This window comes from Dreissena polymorpha, chromosome 9 (genome assembly GCF_020536995.1).
Source record: "Dreissena polymorpha isolate Duluth1 chromosome 9, UMN_Dpol_1.0, whole genome shotgun sequence".
Taxonomy (NCBI): Eukaryota; Metazoa; Mollusca; class Bivalvia; order Myida; family Dreissenidae; genus Dreissena; species Dreissena polymorpha.
The window spans coordinates 5,350,577-5,378,204 of NC_068363.1; the positions used below are offsets into that span (position 1 = coordinate 5,350,577).

The 27,628-nt window shown below is 35.9% G+C and overlaps 1 protein-coding gene and 1 long non-coding RNA gene across 4 annotated transcripts in view; both read right to left on the reverse strand.

Annotated features, from left to right (window-relative positions):
- Nucleotides 1–12,227: 12,227 nt before the first annotated feature.
- LOC127845565 (uncharacterized) overlaps nt 12,228–27,628 on the reverse strand; it is a 47,219-nt gene continuing 31,818 nt past the window's right edge. For both annotated transcript variants that reach the window (XM_052376586.1, XM_052376587.1), the window contains 4 exons: nt 21,390–21,489; nt 20,597–20,665; nt 17,371–17,465; nt 12,228–16,651 (listed from right to left, as the gene is read on the reverse strand). In XM_052376586.1, the coding sequence (XP_052232546.1) occupies nt 16,567–16,651; nt 17,371–17,465; nt 20,597–20,665; nt 21,390–21,489 (349 nt within the window). In that variant the 3' untranslated portion in view covers nt 12,228–16,566. The remainder of the gene's footprint in view (nt 16,652–17,370; nt 17,466–20,596; nt 20,666–21,389; nt 21,490–27,628) is intronic.
- LOC127845573 (uncharacterized) lies at nt 24,523–26,423 on the reverse strand. 2 transcript variants are annotated; one of them, XR_008033267.1, is made up of 4 exons: nt 26,002–26,423; nt 25,542–25,700; nt 25,207–25,381; nt 24,523–24,816 (listed from the first exon to the last, which is right to left on the reverse strand). It is a non-coding gene; the product is annotated as an uncharacterized LOC127845573 (long non-coding RNA). The 2 variants fall into 2 exon arrangements; XR_008033265.1 differs by lacking the exon at nt 26,002–26,423 and having other exon boundaries at nt 25,542–25,767.

Genomic DNA, 27,628 nt, shown 5'->3' on the forward strand with positions numbered 1-27,628 from the left:
AGTAGTAGTGGTAGTAGTAGTAGTAGTAGTAGTAGTAGTAGTAGTAGAAGTAGTAGTAGTAGTAGTAGTAGTAGTAGTAGTAGTAGTAGTAGTAGTAGTTGTTGTAGAAGTAGCAGTAGTAGTAGTCGTCGTCGTAGCAGTAACAGCAGCAGTAGTAGACGTAGTAGTAGTGGTAGTGGTAGTGGTAGTAGTAGTAGTAGAAGTAGTAGTAGTAGTAGTAATAGTAGTAGAAGAAGTAGAAGTTGTTTTTGTTGTAGTAGTTGTAGCAGTTGTAGAAGTAATAGTGGTAGTAGTAGTAGTAGTTGTAGTAGAGGTAGTAGTAGTAGTAGTAGTAGTAGTAGTAGTAGTAGTAGTAGTGGTGGTGGTGGTAGTAGTAGTTTTAGTAGATGGTGTTGTTTTATTTTTAAACTTAAGTTTAAATCTGACAACGGAATGAATAATGCTAAGTTCAATGAGTTTAAATTACAAACTTACCTTACTAAACTTTAATAAATAGGCTGTCTACATCACATGCCCATCAATCATATATTACTATTAAGCGGTTTGACAGTTTTAGCTAATGACGCGCAAAAATAGCTCTTTGAAGTGCTGAGCGTCATTGAATATGTAAAGGTCTTACATTTATAATTTATGTACTTCGGTTCCGTTAACAGTACGTGACTCGTTTTTAGTCAAATTGTTTTGTATTATGTATTTCAGAGTCGTGGAAAAGTGCGCGCAATGTTCTGCTTTCATTAGTAATATGAATAGATAAATGAGCAAATGCTAAGTACTTTCGACATGGCGTTAAGGACCGATTTTTTTAATGTCACGGATAATTCTACCGATTAAGTAGTTTTTTTTTAATGTTTTGTCCAACATCTTTCGCATTGTTTTTAAAATCGGGCAATTGTGTGCGATTCAGCGAAGATTTATTCATCCACACATGTACAGAAACATATAATAACAACTTATTTAGAAACGTCATAACCTTTATATGTTCTAACATGGGAAAGTTTTTAACAGAAAATCGATGTATTTTTCCTGTGTGACGAGCAACTTTTTTACCCATTGAAATCGCTAATGCACAATTTTAGCTATTTTAATTTTCGGTGTTGACTATACATTTTGTTGTCGTATTCCAGGGTGAGTGTTCTATGTCTTGTTCTTAATTCGATCATAATGAAATATAATAACATAGTAAAGTCTACATACTCATGAAGTAACATGTGCTGCAAAGAGATTGTGAAGATTTATGTCATTGAATGTACTTCACAACTCGAAAGAAAATTAACCATAATAAGTATAAAATGTTCACGATTAAAGCCGGATTAAAGCCGTTATCCTTATATTTGCGGATGTTAGTATGAACAAACGACATATTTTAGCCTAATTAAGATGCGTTGACCTTTGTCTTTGAGTGAATTAAGCGATTGGAATTGGGGACAACACTAATCGTTTCAAGCAGACGTAACATATTTTAATTATTTCGTGAATTATGTTCCTGTATAAACACACGTGTTGTTGAAAACATAATTTAATACGGTTTATAATTCAGTTATTTGATTTATTGAATATAATATATTTTTGGTTTATATCGTACAGTATGTTTTAGGTTATTGACATAAGTGAGTAGGTTATTTATATATTAACATATTTACATCTTGTTAGTTTTTAAGAATGTGTATATTTTCTGTAAAGATTTCGTTTGAAGTATTTACGTTGAACAATAAAAGTAAATATTAAAAAGGAACATTATCTATCAATTGTAAGTCATGTGAGGATACATATATCGTGCATTAGCTCAACCATATATCCCCAGCGTCACCTCCTTTGCATTGGCTTTAGTCCAACTTGTTGACGCTCTCAAATATTAAGCTACTTTTTATATTGGTAATATTAAGAATTTAGCCCATAAAAAAGTATCTCTAAATTCTTTGCGCGTCTTATAAATGAGACTACATTGGCTCCATCTCTCTTTTAAAAATGAAAGATGAATTGTCTAATAGATTTGCCATAAGCTTATGCGTTTTTGCATGCAACATCTTGTTTATGTCGAAAACAATCGTATGATGTCGTTCGCGAATTAATCGGGTGGGAATTTACTCGTCACACAGGCCAAAAACTCCACCATGCCACAACTTATAAAGGTCCTAATTTTGCCAAACGGGTTGTGATTTTATGTTTATGTAGATTTGTGGATTAATTAATCTTTGCTGAATCGCACCACATTTCACAATTGTTAAAACAATGCGAATTATGTTAGAAAACGATATAAAACGTATTTCCCCTGAAGAATTATCCGCGACATTTCAAACTTCATGTGGTAAGCGCCATTTCGGAAGTAGCATTGGCTCATTTATAAATGCATCGCAAAGAAGAGGTGGCGCTCGTTATGATGCCAAACAAGATATATGCTCGTCAGAAACACAATGCCCCTACTGCGCTGCTTTGAAATAAAGTTTCTATTTATCATTTGGCAGGTATAGAAATCATATCCCTTTAAAGCTTATTATTTCCCTTGGATTTTGTCCAATCCAACCGGGGGGGGGGGGGGGGGGGGGGTCTGTAGACAGTCAAAAATGACCACGTCAGACATCACTGACAACCGAGGCCTGTGGTTTATCAAAGAGATCAAAGCCACAGTTCATCATGTATCTATGGACATAAGTCCTCAGGTATGTAATGAACCCTACCATTCACAAGTTAGTACAGGAAAGAAATGATAATTGTATCATAAAAAAAACTTTGACAAATTAATCATTTAAGTTATAAATAATCAAAATAAAAAAATCTGTACAGTAACTGTGAAAAGAACTTAATTTCTTGGTAAGGAAAAATATAATCTAAGATTTATAATTATATAAATTACTCCCTTGAAAATAAGTGTCTCTAACAAATCTCTATTTTAGTAGCAAATTATTAAAAGTCACTACCGTGACTGTAGATTCACCACTCAAAATGTGCAGCTCCATGAGATACACATGCAAGCCAAATATCAAGTTGCTATGTTCAATATTGAATAATTATCTCCCTTTAAAGCTTATGACTTCCCTTGGATTTGTATTTTTTACCTTAGACCCTGAAGGATGACCTTGACCTTTTACCACGATGTGTTTGTCAGAAACACAATGCCGCCTACTGCGCCGCTTTGATTTATTTAACAAACAAGGGCTGTTTGTAAAACATGCATGCCCCCCATATGGGCTGTCCGTTGTAGTGGCAGCCATTGTGTGAATACGATTTTTGTCACTGTGACCTTGACCTTTGACCTAGTGACCTGAAAATCAATAGGGGTCATCTGCGGGTCACGATCAATGTACCTATGAAGTGTCATGATCCTAGGCAAAAGCGTTCTTGAGTTATCATCCGAAAATCATTTTACTATTTCGGGTCACCGTGACCTTGACCTTTGACTTTGTGACCTCAAAATCAATAGGGGTCATCTGCAAGTCATGATCAATCTACCCATGAAGTTTCATGATCCTAGGCGTATGCGTTCTTGAGTTATCATCCAAAAAACCATTTTACTATTTCGGGTCACCGTGACCTTGACCTTTGACCTAGTGACCTCAAAATCAATAGGGGTCATCTGCGAGTCATGATCAATCTACCCATGAAGTTTTATGATCCTGGGCGAATGCGTTCTTGAGTTATCATCCGGAAACCATTTTACTATTTCGGGTCACCGTGACCTTGACCTTTGACCTAGTGACCTCAAAATCAATAGGAGTCATCTGCAAGTCATGATCAATCTACCCATGAAGTTTCATGATCCTAGGCGTATGCCTTCTTGAGTTATCATCCGGAAACCATTTTACTATTTCTGGTCACCGTGACCTTGACCTTTGACCTAGTGACCTCAAAATCTATAGGGGTCATCTTCAAGTCATGATCAATGTACCTATGAAGTTTCATGATCCTAGACCCAAGCGTTCTTGAGTTATCGTCTGACAACCACCTGGTGACGGACCGACAGACCGACCGACATGAGCAAAGCAATATACCCCCTCTTCTTCGAAGGGGGGCATAAAAATAGAATTTGGTAGGTCAGATAATTATGTCCATTTAAAGCTTATTACTTCCCTTGGATTTATTTTTCCGACCCCGTGACCTAGTTTTTGACCCGGCATGACCCATATTCGAACTTGACCTAGATATTGTCTAGATACAATTTCTGACCAAGTTTCGTAAAGATCGGATGAAAAGTATTTGAATTAGAGAGCGGACACGAAAAGTGGGACAGACAGACTGACAGACAGACGGACAGTGCGATAACTATATACCCCCTTTTCTTCGAAAGGGGGCATAAAAACCTAAGATCACGCCAGTACGACGACCATGTCTTAACAGTACGATGGTGATAACAAGAAATAATGTCGCATTATCATCATTGTATTGTTGCAGTATAGTGTCCTCGTAGTCGTGTCTGTGTCGCCGTTCTTTTACGTTAACGTAATAGGACTTACGTGATCTCGCGTTATAACTTCACTCTCGAGAATCGACTTTAATGTCAATCCATGCATAGGCGACGGAATAATTGTAACTCCGTAGTTTGGACGTAATAAAATTGTTTTTTAAAGTTTGAAGAATATTCTACAATATATCAATCATGCATATATTCACAAACTCTTATTCAAAACGTTCGTTTGTAGATTAATTTCTTAACGACGTTAGGACGTGTGTTCGACATGTTACGCAGAGTGAACGCGGTAACAGTGATAAAATGTAATAAAAGATTGTACAAAGAATGCATTTTTACATTACATTTTAAGTTAATGAAATTAACTTAAAATCAACACAAAAATGCAAAATTATAGTCTTGGCTCATCTCGGTCCAGCCCAATAAATACATATATGCCTTAAATGAACTTCTTTCTGACGGCAAACATCTAAACATTTAATTTAGTTTACCACGTGTGCTTAGATCGCCACAAATTATTACTTCTTTTTCATTCTTTATTAAATGAATGGTATTAAAACATTTTGTATAAATAAAATGTTAAATTGCAAACCGCCCCATTTACCACTGTACGTACCATTGTATTACTATATATCTTCTCCGTTCCCTTTGTATACACGAAATAAAACAACATATTTATTCAAATCGCGGAAGCGTACGTTATAATTATCACACTGTTTTGATGGATTACCATAACGCTTGACGCATTATTAACGTCTGATGTTTTAACCAGTGGAATAAGTTATTTATATGTGTCATCATTAAAACAAGAGGGCCTGAAAGGCCCTAGGTCGCTCACCTGAGATAAAAAGATATTATTGGGACAAATCTACTGACCAAGTTTCACGAAGATCGGAAAATAAATGTGGCCTCTAGAGTGTTAACAAGGTTTTACTATAGCCATATAAGGAAAAATGCCCCGCCCCCTGGCAGCCATGTTTTTCAACCAACCAGTATCATCCAAGATATTATCGGGATGAATTTTCTGACCAAGTTTCATGGAGATCGGACAGCAAATGTGGCCTCTAGAGTGTTAACAAGATTTTTCTACAGCCATATAAGGAAAAATGCCCCGCCCCTTAGAAGCCATTTTTTCAAGCAAACATAATTATTTTCGAACTCATCCAAGATATCATTGAGACAAATCTTCTGACCAAATTTCATGAAGACAATAAATGTGCCCTCTAGAGTGTTAACAAGGTTTTACTATAGCCATATATAGCCATACAAGGAAAAATGCCCCGCCCCTGGTGGCCATGTTTTTAAAGCAACCAAAACCATTTTCGAACTAATCCAAGATATCATTGGGAAAAATCTTCTGACCAAGTTTCATGATGATCGGAAAATAAATGTGACCTCTAGAGTGTTAACAAGGTTTTACTATAGCCATATAAGAAAAATAGCCCCGCCCCTGTGGTGGCCATGTTTTTCAACCAACCGGCATCATTTTTGAACTCGTCCAAGATATTATTGAGATGAATTTTCTGACCGAGTTTCATGAAGATCGGACTATAAATGTGGCCTCTAGAGTATTAACAAGATTTTACTATAGCCTTATATAGCCATATAAGGAAAAATGCCCCGCCCCTTGGCGGCCATGTTATTAAAGCAAACGTAACCATTTTCGAACTCGTCCAAGATATAGTTAAGACAAGTCTTCTGACCATATTTCATCAAGATTGGCAATACATGTGGCCTCTAGAGTGTTAACAAGGTTTTACTATAGCCATATAAGGAAAAATGCCCCGCCCCCTGGCGGCCATGTTTTTCAACCAACCGGCATCATTTTCGAACTCGTCCAAGATATGACCAAATTTCATCAAGATTGGACAATACATGTGGCCTCTAGAGTGTTAACAAGGTTTTACTATAACCATATTAGGAAAAATTCCCCGCCCCCTGGCGGCCATGTTTTTCAACCAACCGGCATAATTTTCTAACTCGCCCAAGATATTATTGGGATGAATCTTCTGACCAAGTTTCAGAAAGACCAGACAATAAATGTGGCCTCTAGAGTGTTAACAAGATTTTACAATAGCAATATATAGCCATATAAGGACAAATGCCCCGCCCTTTGGCAGCAATATTTTTTAAGCAAACGTAACCATTTTCGAACTCATCCAAGATATCATTGAATTCAAACTTCTGACCAAATTTCATGAAGATTGGACAATAAATGTGGCCTCTAGAGAGTGAACAAGGCAAATGTTGACGTCGCACAACGGATAACGCACGACGGACAAAAGCCGATCAGAAAAGCTCACCATGAGCACGTTGTGCTCAGGTGAGCTAAAATCACGTCGGCAATCACAGAAGTCAAAGTGACAAAAAGAATTTAAACAAGAGGGTCATGGGCCCTATGGCGCTCACCTGAGACCCAAAGAAACACAACTATTCTGGGAAGGTGGAGTTCAAAATAATAAAAGTACTTCACAACAATAAATATTATCATTATCATAAGGTTCAGAATAAGAAATTCGCTCGCCCCTAGAAACCATGCTATTCAGAGCACCAGAGCCATTTTCAAAGTAAATCAATATATTAAAGGAACATATGTTCTAAGCATGTTTCCTTTAGATTGAACAAAATGTGACTTATACAGAGTTCACAATGTTTCACTATAGCAATAAAAAGAAATCTGCCATCCAACCCAGGGCCTTGCTGTTAAACAATCTGGACTATTTTATGACTCACCTTGCAATGATATGTCCAATTAAAACAACAATCAACCCGATTTAAAACACAAATCTTTGATAATCACACCAAAACTACCGACCCCATCCATAAACTGTGTGCCACAATTTGTGTTCCACTCTTATCAGTCTGAAGGTCTGTGATTTGAGTCCCCAGCTCATCGATTAGCTGGGGCCTATTTTTAGGGACTAATGGGCATTTAAGCTGCAAGCCTGTTACATCACGTTACCATTTCACAAGGCATCAATGAATACTACAGTACCAGAACAATTTAGGCACAGTCAATAGAGAATTAATTAGTTGCTGATTAACAGGTGGATGAATGGGATGGGGATCATTGGAGAAATAAGAGTGCATTCCTGACAAGCCATGCATTAATGATTGGAGGTTAAACATAATTCAAGTTATATACAGTTGTTTCTCCCCTAATTAATTTTTGTGCACTCAGTATTACTACTTGAAATTTTGAGAATATTTAATTAAGGGTTTTCATGTGGAATAAATATGTTTGTTGCACTTCATCCCAAACCAATCATCATCATAATAATCCTCTTCAGAAAGGAACAAAAATTAAAAAAAAAAAATTGGCAATTTAACTGTATATCTAATCGGCAGAATTAATATTCAGATGACTGCATGGAGATCACGATTATCATCATATGCATAAATTTCAGTCAACGTATACATTGGTAATTTCTTAGCAGAGTGTAAACAAGGTTAAGTTATAAAGCCATTTAAAGCAATGTTTTTCAACAGACCGCAACCATAAACGAACTCGGCCTAGATATATTAACATGATATCCACAAAACCAATGTTTTGACCAAGTTTCATGATGATTTGACTTAAAATGTGACTTCTAGAGTGTTCGCAAGCATTTTTACTATTTAAATGTAAGGAAAATGACACCCCCCGGCGGCCATGTTTTTTTACCGATTCGAACCATTTTCGAACTCTTCACATGTTTTCACTATATACACCAATCTCCACGCAGAGTTGTCGTTCCTTGCTCTCACATACAACTCTGCATAAGGCTCAGCACGCCATTTTGTCTACCAAATAGCTAAAACCGAACAAACGCATACAATGTATATTTGAGTGGATATTTAAGATCGCATGCATTTAATTAAGAAATATGACTTTTAAATGTACGATAAATCGTGCAAAAACTTGTGAGTTTTAATGCAACTCTTTGGAACTATTTTATTGCCCATTTACACAGATGTAATCATTCCACGCACTTCACAAATGTAAACAATTGTATTTTTTATTGAGTGACGTTAGGCATTGCTTCGACGTATTTATGTACGTCGGTTTCTTAACATAAAAAAAAACATATCAATTTTATAATAATTAATTAAGACTGATATAAGATATCATGGTATGAGATGGTTTTCTTTAATGCAGTTAATGCAATGTAACCGTCGTGCAAGAGATTGTTTAGTATACTGTAACCTCACTGATGAACGCTTGGAATGATCATGACATGAATGAGACGCTTTCATAACAATAGTCCGTTCTGAACCCAACACAGAGGTGAATGTAATGTGACCGTCGTGCAAGAGATTGTATATACGTATAGAGAAAACTGCCCTACCCCGGCCCTGGCGGCAATGTTTTTCCACTGATAACGACCATTTTTGCTTCGTCTGAGATATTCACATAACCAATCTTTAAGCCAAATTTCATTATGATTAGGCACAAATGTGACTTCTAGAGTGTTCACAACCTTTTTTACTATATAAATATAAGGGAAAAGCCCGCCCCCCCCCCTGGCGGCCATGTATTTTTTACCGATCCGAACCATTTTCGAACTTAACCGTTGTATCCAGGAAACAAATTTTCTGACCAAAGTTAATGAAGATTGGGCAAAAAATGTGTCTTCTAGACTTTTCACATGTTTTCACTATATACATATAGAGAAAACTGCCCCACCACCTGCCGGTCATGTTTTTCAAATGATCACGACCATTTTCGAACTCGTCCGAGATATCCACAAAACCAATGTTTTGAACAAATTTCATGATGATTAGACAAAACATGTGACTTCTAGAGTGTTCACAAGCTTTTTTTACTATGTAAATATAAGGAAAATGACCCCCTCCTCCATGACGGCCATGTTTTTTTACGAACGCGAACCATTTTCGAACTCAACCATCGTATGCAGAGAACAAATGTTCTGACCAAATTTCATGAAGATTGGTAAAAAAATGTGTCATCTAAACTGTTCACATGTTTTCACTATATACATATAAAGATAAATGCCCCACCCCCTGGCGGCCATGTTTTTCCACCGATCATGACCATTTTCGTACTCGTCCGAAATATCTTTAAAATCGATGTTAAAACAATATTTCAAGATGATTCGGCAAAATATGCGACTTCTAGTGTTCACAAGCTGTTTTTTACTGTTTAAATATAAGGAAAATGACACCCTCCCCCGGATTTTACCAATCCTAACCATTTTTAAACTCAACCGTCGTATTCACGCAACAAATATTCTGACCAAATTTCATGAAGATTGGACCAATTATTTCACTTCTAGAGCGTTCACATGTTTTCACTATAAACATATTGAGAAAACTGCCCCGCTCCCTGGCGGCCAGTTTTTTTAACGATCTGGACCATTTTCGGACTCCTCAGAGATATCAATGAAACCAATGTTTTTACCAAGTTTCACGATGATTGGGCAAAAAGTGACTTCTAGAGTGTATACAAGGTTTCTTTATAGTGATATAAGGAATACCGCCCGCCCCCAGGCGGCCATGTTTTTCAACGGACTGGAACCATTTTTGAACTCAACCAACATTATCATTAAGACGAACATTTTGACAAAGTTAAATGAAGATTGGGAATGAAATGTGACTTCAACGGTGTTCAAAATGTCTTTCTTTTTTGACATTGTGACCTAGTTTTTGACCCAGCATGACCCAGTTTCGAACTCGACCAAGATATCATTGGGACAAATCTTCTGGACAAGTTTCATGCAGATCAGACAATAAATGTGGCCACTTGAGTGTTCACAAGGCAAAATGTTGACGAGACGACGGACAAAAGGTGATCCCAAAAGCTCACCATGAGCACGTTGTGCTCATGTGAGCTAAAAATGCGTTGTTAATATCTATTTCACTCTGTATATCAGGTATCAAAATCGGTTCCACCTTTCAGTAAGAATTACATGTTTCACTACTTTGTTTTTAAGCGTGCTGGATATGTCTTCATAGGGCACGGATGTCCTACATTCTATTTCTTTCTGAAGTTTCCTAAAATGTTAAAAAATGCCCTTTAATAGCCAGTTACATTACTCACTTTATGACCAATCACAAAAATTGTATCACAGTAATATGCATATACATGTATTTGCAGTTTCAGCGTGCGGCACATGCAAGTGGAAGTATACGAATGTTATCGATGTTCTTTTGAAGATGATCTATTAACCTCCTTTGTTGTAATATTGGTAAGGTTGCATTTATACTTTGGGTCCGCAAAAAGCCAAATCAATTCGTTTAGTTCATGATCACCAGTTCAAAACACACTGTGTTAAACATGAATTTCACAGCATACTTTAACGTTTGGCATGAAAATTTACAAAACAGCAAGTATCTCTTGCATTAAAAACAACGTACATGCATTCTCTTCGTGGAGACTAAATCAGCGTTCACATTGACATAAAATCAAGAGATAGTATAGGCATTCCAAACACAACCGAAATAGTGGGCAATCCTGAACATTCTAGCCAGTGACATAAAAGAAGTCCATCTGTCAATGACCGGAGAAGTGCTTGGGACAGCTTGGAAAAAGAGCACGCCATTGGTGACAACCAAGATCGCGGGCCCCTGTGTCAAAAGATGAGAGCTTAGGTACGAGAAGCAGACCAGCCAAGACTCTGATATAATACCACAAAGCATACAGGCAGTGAGGGCTAAAGAGACCAAGAGGGGTGGATTGCGGAGCCATCTAACAAAATTGACCAGGATGTGACCACGGCCAGCAGTACAAAGTCCTACAAGTGTTCTAGCAAACGCTAACAGAACCTCCTGACAGAGAGTACCTCGTCCTGCACAGGTGGAATGAATACTACAACAAACTTTACAACTACCCGCCTCGACTAGACGACAAAGACCTTCAGAACAATCACAAACCAGAAGCGAGCGACGAAAGTTCGTTCACACATGACTTCAAAAGGCAGATGTGGATGATGCAGTCCCTTCACAGCTGTTCGGGCACGGAAGAGAGGCAACAACTGCAGCGATGACCGCACTATGCCAAAAGATTTGGGGGAAGAAGTGGCACAAGGAGTGGACCTGATCTAAAGTTATTCCCTACCTAAAAATGGCAACCTCAAGCCGTGCCAGAGTTACCGCTACACATGATCCTCAACCGATTGAAAAGAATATTCCATTTTATGCAAAGAAAATTACAAAAGCGCACAGTCACAATTTTGGTTATGTCGAGATGACTTTCGTGTATCAGTCATTGTAACATGTTATCTACGTCTCTGGTAGTGCAATAAGGTTAAAAATGTACAAATCTGGTATACATGGCAAATTATTAAGAATAATAAAGAATATGTATGAAAATGTTAAATCTTGTGCATGGTCGTGTTCATCATCTTCTAAATACTTTAGTTATGCTGTCCCCTTTTTTTTCACCGTTTGTAGAAGTAGATTTGGATACGGTCTTCAGTGGTTTTATCTGTCGGATTGCAAAGGTGGTAATAAACCGTATTAAATCTATTGTTCAAGATAATTGACAGTGCTATGACGTTAAATTTTATTTACACTTATATGTATCATGAATATCTCTGGGCCAAGTGTGCGGTTGAGCGCTCTAAAACCGGTTTAAACCCACAATGCTTTGCATTGACCGTTCCAAGGCGGTGACCCCAGCTTTATTCTTATATGTATTTATGTTGTTTTGTATTGTGCTGTAATGTACTGTTTTGGCAATTGGTCACTTGCCTTAAATAAAGGACAAACTTATTTTATATAATGAGAATGCAATACTACTCCAGCAGCTGGAGTTTCTTTATATGCTATTCGCAGTGCAGAGTCTCGCAATTAAGACGAAGGAGACAAGCCGACGTGCTTTACCTTCAAATAGCAAATAATTGTATTAGCTTTATCCATATATCAAATCAATGATTTCTTAACAGAATTTCGTTAATTAACCAATAAATTAAATGTGTTTGCCATAAGGTATAATTTTATTTTATTTAGGCTCGAGTGTTCATTTCAAACAATCTATCCTCTAAAATTTAAGTTCTTTCCAATATGAGGTAAAAGAAATTAAAAGTGTCACTTCCTCGTGTTTAAAATTCTTTCACGCGATCAAGACGAAGGACACGTGCAATTTAGTACTGAATGAGGGTTACTGATTAAAAGTTTACCGGAAATAACTTATAACATCCGAAAATACAATTTGTTAAAACAGATGACGAACATTATACTGTTCAATTAAATTTTTCAAAAATGATTACAAGTTTTAAATAAGATGCCTATAAGATTTGTTTCGGAAGGTCTTAAGTTCGGACATTTGAATCTAAGGTTTGAAGTTACAATACCGGTATATTTGAATAACGGAAAACGAACATTTTTATATAATTTCAGTAACCGCTCCAATCCTCAATTAATGCAAATAAAGAAAATATATTTTGAAAGTTTTTACAAATGCATCAATATATTTGTATAAAACTTTAACAGTGCATTACAATTTTTCTACAAAAATTGATTTGCTCATAAAACTAAGATATACATTCTTACAAATAATTGCACAATATACATATGCAGAACGTTATTAAAGAACCGGTACATGTACCATAAATAACAACAATAGAAAGTGATTACCAGCATCCATGATACAGAAGAAATATATATATAAATTCAACAGTAAATACATGTCAATGATGTTTATAATCTTAACATGTTCACTTATAATTCATAATGATGACAGATTTCAGTTTCAGTTTTATTGTTTGAGAAATGTATACTTAGTTTGCTTCAAACATTTATTTTCCATAGCACCCATGGCAAAATTCAAGGAACATAACTAGAAAATAAGTGGGTCACTGAAAATTTAAAGTTTTGATTTAATTGACGAAGAAATGTGCAATAAGTTATCACGACATAATAAGTACATTGTATGCTTCTTCAATAAAAATTGCTAAAACAAGGGGCATAGCACTCATGATTTATTGGTTGACAGCACAGAAATATATTGTATTGCACATCTACACTTGACGGTGATCATTTGAGAAAAGACAAGCATTTTACACCCCCAAAAAAACACCGCCAAATTATATCATTTTGTGCCAACAAACACCAATCAGGCCCCCCTACAAAAATTGTTTGCAGGGTTACAATTACATTCATAGATAACAAGAACAAGAGGGCCAAGATGGCCCTAGTTCGCTCACCTGAGAGGTGTCAGTTCCTTCAATCTTTACCACACGTCAAACTTGAGCTAGATATTGTCCAGACAAACATCCTGGTAAAGTTTCATCATTATTGAACCAAAACTCTGGCATATTGAGTGATTTTGTTTTTGTAAGATTTGACCTGGTGACCTATATTTTGAGTTGACCCCCCCTTACCAAACATCAAACTTTGCTTACAAAAATAAATATTATGACCAAGATTCTTAAAGTCTGAAACAAAATTGTGACCTCTAGAGTGTGTTTACAAAGATTTTGTATAATATAATGAAAATTTGGACAATCTAAAGGCAATAATTATGGCATTAATTATGTGATATATATAAAACCAATCTTTTCACCAAGTTTCATGATGATTGGGCAAAAAATGTGACTTCTAAAGTGTTCACAAGCTTTTTTTACTATATAAATATGAGAAAACTGCCCCCCCAGCAGCCATGTTATTCAACTGACTGGAACCATTTTCAAACTCAACTCTCATATCAAGGAAACAAATGTTCTGACCAAATTTCATGAAAATTGGGCCAAACATGTGACTTTTAGAGTGTTCACATGTTTTCACTAAATACATATAGAGAAAAATGCCCCGCTACTGGCGGCCATGTTTTTTCACCGATCTGGACCATTTTCGAACTCGTCCGAGATATCAATAAAACCAATGTTTTGACAAACTTTCATGATGATTGGGCAAATATTGTGACTTCTAGAGTGTTTACAAGGTTTGTCTATAGCCAAATAAGGAAAACTGTCCCGCCCACTGGCGGCCATGTTTTTCAACGGACCGGAACCACTTTTGAACTCAACCAACATATCATTAAGACAAACATTTTGACAAAGTTACACGAAGATTGGGCATGAAATGTGAATTCTACAGTGTTTACAAGTTTTTTCTGTTTTTTAACCTAGTGACCTAGTTTTTGACCCGGCACGACCCAGTTTTAATCTCGACCGAGATTTCATTGGGACAAAGCTTCTGACCAAGTTTCATGAAGATCGGACAATAAATGTTGCCTCTAGAGTGTTTACGAACAAATAGGGACGGACGACCGACGGACAGACAACGAACAAAGACCGGTCACAAAAGCTCACCTGAGCAATCAGGTGAGCTAAAAAACTTGAAGAATCAAATGCATGTTTAATAACCTGCTAATATATTAAGAGCTTTGTCACAGACGTGACAAAAACCCCCACATGCCGCATTGACACATAATATTTTGCATGTCGACTTCACAGAAAACAGAGGACACCATGCTCAATTTTTAAAACGCACTAAGTGACCCCTTGACCTAGTTTTTGACACAGAAAGGCCCATGTTCTAACTTGGCCTTAAGATCATCTCCATAAAACTTCTGACCAAGTTTGGTGAAGATCGGATGTAAACTACTTGAATTAGAGAGCGGACACCATGCTGAATGTAAAAAAAAGCACTAAGATACCCAGTGACCTAGTTTTAGGCCCGGAATGGCCCATGTTCAAACTTGTCCTAGAGATCATTCAGATAAAACTTTTGACCAAGTTTGGGTGACCAAGTTTGGTGAGGATTGGATGAAAACTACTTGAATTAGAGAGGGGACAACATGGTGAGGTTTAAAACGCACTAAGATACCCCATGACCTAGTTTTTGACCCGGCATGACCCATATTCACACTTGACCTAGACATCATCTAGATACAACTTCTGACCAAGTTTGGTGAAGATTGGATAAAAACTACTTGAATTAGAGAGCGGACAACATTGTGATGTTTAAAACACACTAAGTGACCCCGTGACCTTGTTTTTGACCCGGCATGACACATTCAAACTTGCCCTAGACATTATCAAGATGCATTTCTGACCAATTTTGGTGAAGATTGGATAAAAACTACTTGAATTAGAGAGCGGACAACATGGTGAGGTTTAAAACACACTAAGTGACCCCGTGACCTAGTTTTTTACCTGGCATGGCCCATGTTCGAAGTTGACCTACACATCATCTAGTTACAACTTCTGACCAAGTGTGGTGAAGATGGGATTTAAACTACTTGAAATAGAGAGCGGACACCCTGCTCAATGTGTAAAACGTACTAAGTGACCCTGTGACCTAGATTTTGATCTGGCATGGCCCATGTTTGAACTTGGCCTTCAGATCATCTAGATAAAACTTCTGACCAAGTTTGGTGAAGATTGGATGAAAACTACTTAAATTAGAGAGTGGACAACATGCTGAATGTTTAAAACGCACTAAGTGATCCCGTGACCTAGTTTTTGACCCGGCAAGGCCCATGTTCTAACTTGGCCTAGACATCATGTAGATACAACTTTACCATCTGCAGTGCTTTGAAGTATACTTGATGTAACTAAAGTCTAATAAACAGTATATTCAACTTTTATGTATAGTCACTGTTACATGAACTATAGTCTAAGAAACAGTATTATCAAGTTTTGTATAGTCGATGTAACTATAGTGTAATAAACAGTAATATCAACTTTTAAGTATGTAGTTGAGGTAACTATAGTCTAAGAAACAGTAGTATCAACTTTTAATGACAGTCGATGTAACTATAGTATAATAAAAAGTAAACAAATAAACATTTGATAAGTATAATTGATTTAACTAAAGACTAATAACCAGTATTATAGTCATATGTTTAGTATAATTGATCTAACTAAGGTCTAATAAAGCTCATTGGGGCATTGTTGACCTGAAATGATTCTTTTCCCCCCGGGGTGACTAGAAGCCGATTCTTGTCACCCTAGGGTGACTTCAAGCCGACTCATATCACCCTAGGGTGACTTCAAGCCGATTCATGTCACCCTTGGGTGACTTCAGGCCGATTCTTGTCACCCTAGGGTGACTTCAATCCGATTCATGTCACCCTAGGGTGACTTCAAGCCGATTCATGTCACCCTGGGGTGACTTCAAGCCGACCGGGTGACTAGAATCGGCTAATAGTCACCTCCGGGTCACTTCAAGCCATTTCACGTCGAAAACGACCCAATGAGCTCTAATAAACAGTATTATCAACTTTTGCAGGCACCAACGTCTGTTGAGTTGTCTGTAACATTGACCTTGTCAGAGTTTCCTGTTTCACTTAAAAACCGGTTCCTGAAAAGAACAAGAATAATACTCTCAAAAACATTTGCCAGAGTCTGTTAGCAGTGAACTCATTATATTATATATATATTATATTTACGTATTTCACCTTCCTGAAAAAAGCAATTGTTAAGGTTTACTTGTTATGTAATTCAAGGGCACTGTAAAGTATCAACCGACAAATTTATTGTTGATATCATTTTTAAGAAGACAACACAAGATAAAAGTATGAAGATGTTCTAGATAAGCAGGATTCAAGAGTTTGCAGGTGATCTAGATTAAAATCTCAATGATCCTTTTTAATAACAATCCTCATTTCTTTTGGTACAACCTTGGGTGGTATAGGTTGAGGTTTGGGAACAATATAGAAGGGCCTCAGTAGAAGTTTAGGTAAAACATATGGTGATGTAGGTAGATGTCTGGGACTGTATTATTGAGGATACAACATAGGGCCATATCTATTTGAGCCTTGTTCTGAGAAAACTGGGCTTAATGCATGTGTGTAAAGTGTCGTCCCAGATTAGCCTGTGCAGTCCTAATCAGGGACAACACTTTCCGCTTTTATGGTATTTTTAATTTCAAAGAAGTCTCTTCTTACCAAAAATCAAGTTAAAGTGGAAAGTGTCGTCCTGATTAGCCTGTGCAGACTGCACAGGCTAATCTGGGACGATACTTTACGCACATGCATTAAGCCCAGTTTTCCCAGAACACGACTCATTTTATCATCATACCAGTAGACTGGGAACAAGTCTGCCACTTCCTCCTTGGTCAGTGTTCCTTGCTCCACTTCATGTATCACCCACTTGACACATGCACTGCCTAGTCTCTGTAATAAATGAAGCATGGACACATGATTGTTCGATGCCTAACCATGCATACTCAGTTTGATCACTAGTCAGAATGGAATTTAACCTCTAATAGTATAACAACACACCACAACTTTCTACAAATATGCTTTTTTTATGAAAAACACGAAGCAATTACCAAAATTATTTTCATGTGAGCTTTTGTTTCATACAAACTATTATCAAAAAAAGAACAATTTTGAAACCATTCTGTGCAATACAAATGTACTTTACAAGAAGATCAAACTTTATATCAAACATTCGTATAAAAATATGGAGATCTAGAAGTATTTGACAAACAAAGCCTAAAATCCTCTGGTGTTATGGCTGTGGAATTATTTTCAAACACACCGAGTTGTTACTTGCGGCAAGATTTTGAAAGTGTTCAAATCAACTGGATCATAATCAACCATTTGAGCAACTCTGTAAGTAATCCATGCAAGGAACACTTTTGTGAAATAATTTTAAAAGCCACCCAATCATTTTCAGATTAACAATATTAGAAAATTGTCTGATAATTTAATGAACGTTCCAGAAAACATATTTTGAGAAATGGCGGGACATTTATCATTGTAAACAAAAGTGCATTAGGCCCGTGTGGGGTAGTGGATATGGTGTGGCAACCGGGAGGCAATTTGTTTGATTTGCTTTGTGGGATCATTCTAATCTTAAATGTCACCAAAAGACAATGTACTTTTTCTATCCAAGAAACAAAATAAATTGCATTCTATCCAAGAAACAAAATAGAGTGCGTTTTAATGAGCCTTCGGCTTTTCATATAATCAAGCTAAAATAAGTAGTTGTATAGACAATCCCAGAAATTGATAACTCCCGGATGACCGCCTCTGAATACTTGCGAGCGCCTCAAAAACGGTACTGAAGAAAAAACAGGGACATATATGTTTGTATAGGTCCCTGAACAAAACAGGAAGGCGAAACAATTTTATCAAATATATTTGAAGATTTAAATAGATTCTGTTATAGATCTGATAATCAAATAATAGTTCGTGTTTTTTTAAGATAAGTTATTACGTAACTTATAGTAGAAATAAGGTTCATATCTGCATTCATTTAAGAGTAATAAAACTCAGCATGAAAAGGGACCTATTTGTAAAGGTCCCTGGCAAGAATACGGTCTTGATTGTCATTTAACATGTTATTTAAGGCGACACGTGATATGTTTTCTTAATTACAGTATCTACAAGTGTGCAGACATGTGGTGCCACGGGCATACCCATAAACGGTTTTAATCTACACTTGGGACATCGCCTCCCATTGAACGGATTCGTTCGCTCCTTTATCGCTGATGTTATTATTTCAAGACCTTTCGCAAATAAATATTTCCGGACCTATTTTAGAATCACAAACTTCATTTCGGCTAAAGATTTTTATATAATCTGTAAAATGACACTTACAAAGGAAATATTAATAATGAAATGGAAAATGTTAAGACAAACAAAAATATGTACTATTCAACAAAGAAAGTCGGCCTCGGTCTTTAATCTTACACGGTTTCTTATTGAGTATCTCCGGAATTATAGAAGTACGGCATTTTATAAGAAATAATACAGGCTTAAACAAAGGCAGATATTTACTTTTCAATAAATTCTTCTACCTCGGTCTGAAATCTTTCAAAGTTTCGCCAAATAATATTTTCGGCACTATTTACGCTTATATCACAATGTTAACTTCAGACTTTAAATATTTCTATAAACTTTATAATTGTCATTGAATAATTTTATTCCATAAAGAAATCATTAATTGTTAAACAAAGGCATTACTGAAAGGTATGCTTAAACCTTAAACATTACGTGTTGTCTCTGAACATTGTTGCATAGACACATATATTATAAATCTATCGTGTATATTTCTTATTTAACTTATATTGATTAATGATGTTTAACAAATCGACACTTGGTTTCAATTGTTCATCCTATTGTGCAAAGTCATTAAGTACTGTTTATTGGAATAAAGCGGGTGTACACTATGATTACGCTGTAATTTGCCAAATTCTTCAGTACCATCAGGATCAGCGGGTCACATGATAGCCAATATGGCGGCGGTCAATTTATCGATTCTGAGATTGTCTATTGTAATGGAGCAACCCAATTTGAACTTTGAAAAAGGACTAAGATTTTTCTTTCTTGTGCAGCAACATCAGTACAGGTGATTATCATTTACATATATTTATTTATTATAGCTTTGAAGCACATAACCATTGAGCAACTTGACCCTTTGCATGCTGGGAAATTTGTCGTCTGCTAAAATGTCGTCTGCTGAATTTGTAAAATAAGCATTTTCTTCATTTTTTTCAAAGAATACTATCAGAATAGCAAACAGTTTGGATCCAGATGAGACGCCACGTTTTGTGGCGTCTCATCTGGATCCAAACTGTTTGCAAAGGCCTTTAAAATTCGGTTCCCGCACTGAGAGGGTTAAATACAGTACAAGCCAACCTAATTGTTTCAAAAAAGATCTTGTTAAAGGAAAGTTTAATCATGCTTGCTTGCACAACAGTCAAACTGCTATGACACAAAGTTTTCTTTTAATTGTGTCTTGTTATGAGAAAACTGGGCTTGATTCATGTGCGTAAAGTGTCGTCCCAGATTAGCCTGTGCAGTCCACATAGGCTTATCAGGGACGACACTTTCCGCTTTAATGGTATTTTTAGTTTCAAGGAAGTCCCTCCTTACCGAAAATCAAGTTTAGGCGGAAAGTGTCGTCCCTGATTAGCCTGTGTGGACTGCACAGGCTAATCTGGGACGACACTTTACGCACATGCATCATGACCAGCTTTCTCAGAACAAGACACAATTTGAAAAATTTGAGCTATAAATGAGGCACACTCTGGAAAAACAGGACTTAATGCATGTGCATATGGTATTGCCCCAGAATAGCCTAAAGAGGTTTGGTCAATATTATCTTCTTTTATGGAAATTTAGATTTAAAGGAAAACTCATCTAAATTAAAGTCTACTCAAAGCGAAAAGTCTCATCTCAGATTTGCTTATTCGGACTGCACAGGCTAATTTTGGACCATACTAAACTAACAATGCATTATGACTGGTTTTCCCAGAATGCAGCTCAAGTCTAGTGTAATCTATCGAGTGTACCATCCACTCCCTGGTTGTGGGATCATCAAGACCCAGCCACTGCTGTATCTCTTTAATCCTCTTCTCAGCCTGCAGAAAAAACAAACACACTAAACACCGCTGTTTAAGAGTTATTTTATCTGTTACAACTTTAGTTCACAACAAAGAGAAAAAGAGTGTTCTGTTTTTATAGTATTTACATGTGTAAAACATAAAAAAACAAGAGCTGCGTTCGTGAAACACAATGCCCACTACTGCGACGCTTTGAAGCGATATATTTGAATTTTGACCTTGAAGGATGACCTTGACCTTTCACCACTCAAAATGTGCAGCCCCATGAGATACATGTACACATGCATGCCAAATATCAAGTTGCTATCTTCAATATTGCAAAAGTTATGACCAAGGTTAAAGTTTTGGGACAGACACATACAATGACAAACAGTCCAAAAACAATATACCCCCAATCATTCGATCAGGGGGCATAACAATCTTGTAAAATCTAGGACTTTTAAATATAACAGTCACTGCATTCTGATGTTATCAATAGAGCTCTTTAGGGGAAAAGTTGAGGTTGTTTTTTTTTAATGTATTTTTCAAAGTTAAATCAAATTATTTAATTGTATAAAAATAGGAAAACAAGGGCTAACCAAATTTTATGAACTGAATCGGTTTACTTCAAAGTTATATTTGGACCCTTTTTTACTATAGGTTAAAGGCCTGTGATTGAACACAAAAAGAACACATTTGATGTTTAAGATCTGAGAAAACATCCTTATTTTCACAAGATCGATATTTACATGCAGTACCTCACCTGGTTCAGAGACCGTGATATAGAAAATGTATTAGGATTTCTCTGCATTGAGGACACCGCATTTTTCACTTTCTCTCTTATAGCCCGGCATATAATGTACCTGAAAGATATGGATCACGATGTACAAATATAAATCTACAAACAATTTAACGACACGTCTCTCAAAGAATTTGCTCGTACATAACCATAAATAGTAGGGATGCAAGAGGTTACAGAAATCATTAACCGGTTAACCTAATTTTGCCGTAACCAGTTATTAACTGGTTAACCGAAACACCGTAGGTAGTAAAAAGGTTTAAGTATTTGTTAAAAATATCATACTGTTTGTACATGTACTCTCTATAGAAACAAAAGTAATTTGAGATTGCTTGCGTTGATAACATATAAGTTTCTTAATAAAAATGTATTACAACATTTATTTAAATAAGTTTGTAAATGTATGCTTCATATTGATTTTTCCTGTGTAAAAGCATATGAGTAAAAAAGAACTATACGATGTTCATTTTCACATGTCATGAACTTTTTTTTGGTTGGGCCGCTTATATTATGTTCGTGTCGTACCGCTCACAAAAAAGGTGTGTTTCTTTGTTTTCCCTTTCAGTTCGACGTAAAGAGGGTCATATGTGTCCAACAAAACTGCATCACTTTTTATTCGATAGTTACATATTTTATTGTTTGCATTATAGCATCTTTAGCCTAATTATTATCGATGCAAGTACGACGTTAGTTAACTCAACAAGATTTTAACTATGAATGCACTTCTTCATAAAATTTTTACTTATAAACACTTTATTTTTGCGAGCAATCAGTATTGGAACAGAACAGAACAGAATATTCAGTATTGGATATTATTAACAAAACATCAAAATAAGCCGTCCAATGTCTCATCTGAATTTTATCGCGAATTCGATGAAAGTGTAAATTACGTCTTCGCTAATAGCCCCCACTCCCCGCAGTTCACTAGTTAAATTTTCCCCGAGTTAAACAAAACAACAGTGCCAAGTTTTAGGAACTGATTTATTGTTTTATTACTTTGTTTGTTTACACTTTATTTATTACCGGCGATGAAGCGGCATGTTGTTCTAACTAGTTGCCAGTGCATGTTGGCAGTATGTCGTGCGAAAAACGTAAAAAGTACGAATTTTTCCATGAAAAAACATCATCAATTTTTTTCAGGTTAACCTTTTCCCGAAAATGAAAATTATTTGGTTGTTTCTGTAGGTTCCCTTGTCAAAAAAGTGGGCAAAACCCGGTTTTAATCCGTGTTAAAACCGTGTTAAACCCTGCGGTATTGGCACCGGGTTAAAGCGTGTCTTTTAAACACACTTTTTGCTTACCGACTTGGTTTTTTGTAGGTAAAACCTGGATTTCACTCACATAAACCAACACGCTTATACCTTCTTATACCAACTTAAACCAACTAAAACTAACTTAAACCCACTTAAGTGGGTTAAAAGTGAGTGTGTTTTCCTTCTCTATGTTGGCTTTTAAACCCGCTTCTACACATCAAGTCGGTTTTTCCTGTTCTTAAGCGAGTTAAAAGTGGGTTTTTGTTTGAGTGTTAAGTGAGCTAAATGTGTGCTTAACTCAGATTAAACGCAGTTAAAACACGCTTTAAAACCGAGTTTTACCAACTTAAGTTGGTTAAAAGTTAGTGTGTTCTCCTTCTTTATGTTGGCTTTTACACCCGCTTCTACACATCAAGTCGGTTTTTCCTGTTCTTAAGCGAGTTAAAAGTGGGTTTTTATTTGAGCATTAAGTGAGCTAAATGTGTGCTTTTCACAGATTAAACGCAGTTAAAACTAGCTTTAAAACCTGTTAAATGCTCAGTAAAAACCCACTTTTCACCTACTTGAAAACTGAAAAACTTTTTTATGATAAGAACAAAAATATCATAAATTAAATTCTAATTACTTTTTTTTAAACGATAAAACATAAAACTTTACATATATATCCATAAACACAGCATGATAAAACTATTTTGACAGACATGGCATTGTTATAATAAAATATAATAGTGTTATAACTAGGGCTGTCACGATACGCCGTGAGCGTACCGCGGTATATCGTGGTACGGCAACACTGTATCGCGGTACGTACCGCGATATTTTACAGAATATGTATCTGTGAAGAAAACAGCAGAATAGCAAGTTTTACAAACTTTATTAAACTCAATAACCAGAAAACACTGGTATCATAGTATGACTAGAAACTGTAAAAGAAAATGTAATAAACTTGATAGAAGTAGTCATTGTTATTGTTCGCGTCTTTTTCTAAAATGTCCGCCATGTTGTTTACAATAGCTGTGACTACGATCTGTGAAACATCGAACGCTTCAAGGGCATGTTCAATATGCGGAGTCAGCGGGCCCAGTATTAAAAATCCGTAGCGTTCTGACTCTTCCTCGACTTATTCAGAATCTTAAGATAACATGATTCGGAAGTGCCATGCTTTGAACGATCGATATACTAAAGAAAGAAAATAAGAAATAGAATAAACATCTTTTGGATAATTATGAACTTATTTGCAAAGGAAATCTGTCCCTTATTCCAAAAAAGGTACGGACCCATACATTGCCGTATTTTAAACGTGAAAGTTAAACATCTACAAGTGGAAGCGCTTGCTTGACCTGGATATTAACGGATTATTTATTTAGCCCTTTTGAACCGCTTCTACATTTTTCAAAACGATATCTATATCAAAATAATTATGTAATGTATTTATATCTGTGCAAATATAATAATATTAAAAAAAACGGTGCGGCAACGCCGTACCGCGGTGCGATTTTTTTCACGACATGCACCGCGATATACCGGTATACCGGTGAATCGTGACAGCCCTAGTTATAACATAACATTGAACACAAAGAAAGAACTGAAAAAAGTAAGATTGTATGGAACAAATACAAACAAGAGATGTGGATGTGTTCGTCAGAAACACAATGCCCCCTACTGCACCGCTTTGAAATAGAATTTCTATTTATCATTTGGCAGGTATAGAAATTATCTCTCTTTGCTTATTTCTTCCATTGGATTTTGATCTCTGACCTTGAAGGATGACCTTGACCATGCACCACTCAAAATGTGCAGCTCAATGAGATACACATGCATAATAAATATCAAGTTGCTTTCTTCAATATTGCAAAAGTTATGACCAATGCTAAAGTTTTCGGACGGATAGACAGACAGACGGACAGTTCAACTGCTATATGAGACCCTACTGGGAGCATAAAAATAAGTTAATGTTGTTGAAACAGGTGCAAATCTATATAACAAAGTGAAAACAATGGTTAAATAATCATTTTAACAGCACATTTTATTTACAAAGACTTCAGTCTACTTGTGCATCAGCCGCAGATGCCTTAAACAACCTCTCATCTTTTCTTCAACATCAACCGAAGGCTTGTCAAAGGTTTTGGCTATGACATCTGAAAAAATATGATAGACTATTCATTTTAAAAACATGCAAAAAAACAACAAAATCTGTTCTTAAATAGAAAATACTCTCGCCAGAAAAAGAGGTTAAATATTTGCATATTAAGGAAGTCAACACAAATGAGTTTATTACTGATTGTCCTGGAGACAGTGACTAAAGACACAGACAAAGTTTTTCAATCCCTCTCTTCATGAATGAAAAAAACAACTATTGTTAACTGTCACTTGGATTATAAAAACTCCCCCTTTTCACAAATGATGTAATAAAATGATCATTTATGTGACTGTAAACAGTAAGTGATCTGAAAAATATTTGTAGAATGTGTATTGAATTTCTATATGGATAATTGGTACTTCAAATTTTTATGATGAAGAAAAAGTACCAATGATTGCATTTCTCTCAGCAGCGGGGAGGCTTGGTCTTGGTGACCCCTTTGTAGTTGTTGCTCCCTTCATGGAGCAAGTCACAAGCTGGTGGAAAGTGAATATTCGGCACATGGCCTGTGCGATGGCCATCACCTCTCTGGTTTCATGCTGGATTTCAGCTTAAATGATACTCTGGAACCAAAAAATGAAAAGGAGTTTTGACAAAATATTTACAATTGGTAATTTTCCAAAGCTTGTAATTTACTTTCATCACATTTCACACTCTAAAAATCTTTGTCACATTGGTCAGAATTGTGACGCTTTTAAAATGCAATAACCTGTATAGTTTTACCTCTCAACAAATCCAGCTTTCTTGTTCAACGACAGGGCGAGGTTTGCCCACTTCAGTTCCCCTCAAGTTGGCCAGCTCGTGCAGGGTAAAAGCCTGGTGTAAAAGTCCATACATCAGGTAGTATGATTACCCCTTTTGCTCTTGGGGCAAGAGTTTAACCTTCAAAATTAAAATATGAGGGAAAGAAATCTGTTCAGTAGTAACCAGAAATATCTATAAATAACAATAAAGAGGACAATAATCATAAAACACAACCATAATAATTCACTGTACCCAACATTTACACTTTGTCATGTGTATGTTCATCTATTTTTGCTTCAAATTGTGTTGTTTTTCCTTTAAGTTGCAATACATTAACTTATCAATTTACATTTCCCAGTGACAATACATAAATATAATAATGATCATAATTAATTCAGTAAACTAAATAAAAAAAGGATGAAGAAATGACAATACAAACCTGTTAAAACTGTTCTTCAGTATTCCAAAAAAAAAACAGTTGAACTTCTTTTCCAACAAACTTCTTGTTGATTTCCAAATTGTAGTAAAATACACATTGTTTTCATCACACAATACTTCATGCTGACAGTATTTCAATACATTTTACAGAACAATTATAAGTCTTAATGTTAATTTAATTTAGCTCAATTCAATTGCTGAAACCAGCTTGTTTTTCAAAAGTTGTTGTTTTCAAATAATTTCCTGTGCAAAAAATTGAACCAATCAAAAGTCTTATACCTCATTCCAGCCTTATGTCTGGGCAAACCCTATCAGTAGCCTTATCTGCCCCTGATAATCAGTACCCTGTTAAGCTCTGAATGCCTGACAGATTGTTATCTGTTTATTGTTAGTGGTGTGAAAAGGGGTGTTTTTAGGTATTGTCTTGTTATTTTGTTGACTGTTTATGTAACACAGGTCATGTTTGGCATCTTATTATTTTATTGCAAATTAAGAAAATGGATACAATGGTATCATGTGAAAATATCAAAATCTTGCATAACTTATGTTCACAAATTAATAGATTATTTCCCAAATAATGTTTACAATACCATAATTATTTAAATATGCAGATTTAACAAGTAAATACTGTTTTAAACAAATATAAACAATCATATAAGATTGTTTTAAAATAAAAAAAATAAAAATTATAAGACATAAAACAATCATAAGATATTGTTTATAATAAAAACAAATATAAAGAAAAAAAATCAAAGCGAAACACAAACTCTTTCATTTTCAGGTATAAAACTAAGTTTTATCATTTTTATAGTTTTGGGCAGTGATACTTGTTGTCCATCTGTGAACCTGTGATGTTCTGAAAGAGCCATTTTCATCCAATATTCACTAAAAAATTATGGGGAGCACACACATTTACAATAGGGACAATGGCAAACAAGCTGTAAAAAAGCCCCTTTACAATTGACTTGTATTATATAATGGCTATAAACATGAAACAAAGACCTATTTGAAGAATTCTTGTTTTATTGATGAGTATTATTTATAAACAAAAGACCAACTTATTGAAAAGTGTGTTTAAGTGAGTCTTTTAGCCTGGTTTCAGCTCTCAAATTATTTACAAAAAGACCAATTTAAACTCGCTTAAACCCACTTCTGTTTAAAAAGGATCAACTTCTGTTGTAAAAGACTCGCTTATAAAACAAAAAGACACACTTAAACACACATACACCAACTCATAAATAAAAAGGCTCACTTTTGACACAAAAAAAACTGACTCCTTACAGAAAAAAAACTCGCTTAAACACACATCTTCTTAAAATAACAAACTTTAAACTCAGTTAAGCACAGTTTAGCGCACATAAAACTCGCTTTTAATAGCAAAAACCAACTTCCGCTGAGAAAAACTCAGAAAAAACACAGTTTTATGTTGGTTTAAGTGTGTTTTGGTATGAAAGTGGGTTATTATTTTGACAAGGGTTAGCCGGTTAATCTCTTGCATCCCTAATAAATAGTAAGCATAATTAACTAGAAATGGCGCGGCAGAGGCCGATGCGTATCCCCACGCCGCATGTTTGACCCAGGGTAGCCCCAGGGTTGGTAACGGGGCCATGCATAGTTGAGATTTACTG